Raw genomic sequence first — 1,807 nt, 5'->3', positions numbered from 1 at the left:
AGCAGCGCTGCCCTGCTGGCGTCGTGCCCGCCTGCCACAACTCCGAGGACACCGTGACCATCTCAGGACCGCAGGTGGGGCCTGGGCGCCGAGGCTTGTCCCCAGGGCCCTCCCTCGTCCCTCGGGACTGGGGACCGCCCGGGTGCATTCATCCAGCCCCCCAACGTCTCTGTCCTAGGCGGAGGTGGCCGCGTTCGTGGCAGAGCTGAAGCAGGAAGGTGTGTTTGCCAAGGAGGTGCAGACGGGCGGCATAGCCTTCCACTCCTACTTCATGGACTCCATCGCCCCCACGCTGCTGCAGGCGCTCAAGAAGGTGGGCTCCCCGGAGGCGGGGCCCCCCGGAGGCGGGGCCCCCCGGAGGCGGGGGCCTGACCGTGTCCTGTGCACAGGTGATCCGGGAGCCGCGGCCCCGCTCGGCTCGCTGGCTCAGCACGTCCATCCCTGAGGCTCAGTGGCAGGGCAGCCTGGCCCGCACGTTCTCGGCGGAGTACAATGTCAACAACCTGGTGAGCCCCGTGCTGTTCCAGGAGGCGCTGCGGCACGTGCCCGCCAACGCCGTGGTGGTGGAGATCGCCCCCCACGCCCTGCTGCAGGTGCGCACTCGGGGGCCGGGGCGGGCGGGGACCGGCTGCCAAGAGAAGCCGACGGTCTGGGCCTGGGGGCGGGAGGGACACAGTCAGGAAGGCCTGTCTGCCCTCCCAGGCCATTCTCAAGAGAGGCCTCAAGCCCAGCTGCACCATCCTTCCCCTGATGAAGAAGGACCAGAGTGACAACCTGGAGTTCTTCCTCAGCAGCGTGGGCAAGTTGCACCTGTTAGGGTGAGTCAGCTGCCGCCTGCCGGGCTGGGTGGGGGAGCGGGTGGGGGCGGCCTCCACTCAGGCTTTTCCCCGACAGCAAGGTGCGTTAACCGGGCCACACAGTGAGGTCACCGCAGGAAGTGGGCTGGCGCGTGCAGGGCCCCCACCTCACCCTGGCAATCCCTGGGGTCTCCTGCGAGACGGTTGGCCGTGGATAGGACAGGGTAGCCCCAGGTAAGGCCACCTGGGCTGAGAGAGCCCCTCAGACCTTTCACACACCCTCAGCTTCAGCGTCAACCCCAACGGCCTGTTTCCACCCGTGGAGTTTCCAGTTCCCCGGGGGACCCCTCTCATCTCCCCTCACATCAAGTGGGACCATAGTCAGACCTGGGACGTGCCCACCGCCAATGACTTCCCCAGCGGCCCTCACAGCTCGCCTGCCACCATCTACAACATCGGTGAGTGGGGGCTGAGGGGGGGTGGGGCGAGGGCACTCCCTCCCCCATGCCGGCACTAAGGCCCAGCCCCCGCAGACACCAGCCCCGAGTCCCCTGACCACTACCTGGTGGACCACTGCATCGACGGCCGCATCCTCTTCCCGGCCACCGGCTACCTGTGCCTGGTCTGGAAGACTCTGGCAAGTGCCTTTGGCCAAATCATGGAGCAGCTGCCCGTGGTGTTTGAGGACGTGACGGTGCATCAGGCTACCATCCTGCCCAATACCGGTAAGACAGGAGCCTAGCAGGGCCCAGGTGCGAAGGCTGCCCGCTGACCCCTGCCACTGAGCTCCGGCCTTGCTGTCCCTAGGGACCGTGTCCCTGGAAGTGCGGCTTCTACAGGCTTCCCGAAGCTTCGAGGTGTCTGACAAGGGCAGCCTGATAGTGAGCGGTGAGCAGATGGTGCCTGGCCGGGCTGCAGGGTCTCCACCGGGCTGGGCTCCGAGTGGACCCCAGGCTGCTGGCGCCACTCCACCCGCCCTCAGGCTCTCCTGTGCCCCCCCCCCCCCCCCC

General features: G+C 67.7%; 1 protein-coding gene across 1 annotated transcript in view; it reads left to right on the top strand.

Moving 5' to 3' along the window:
• The window catches only part of FASN (fatty acid synthase), a 17,274-nt gene that overhangs the window by 5,796 nt on the left and 9,671 nt on the right, over positions 1-1,807 (top strand). The window contains 7 exon segments of the mRNA XM_077755790.1: positions 1-74; positions 179-313; positions 390-593; positions 703-818; positions 1,083-1,255; positions 1,331-1,522; positions 1,605-1,685. Of these exon segments, the coding sequence (XP_077611916.1) occupies positions 1-74; positions 179-313; positions 390-593; positions 703-818; positions 1,083-1,255; positions 1,331-1,522; positions 1,605-1,685 (975 nt within the window).

This window comes from Crocuta crocuta, unplaced genomic scaffold (assembly GCF_008692635.1).
Source record: "Crocuta crocuta isolate KB4526 unplaced genomic scaffold, BGI_CrCroc_1.0 scaffold50, whole genome shotgun sequence".
In the NCBI taxonomy this organism is placed as follows: domain Eukaryota; kingdom Metazoa; phylum Chordata; class Mammalia; order Carnivora; family Hyaenidae; genus Crocuta; species Crocuta crocuta.
This window is presented reverse-complemented; position numbering and strand designations above follow the sequence as displayed.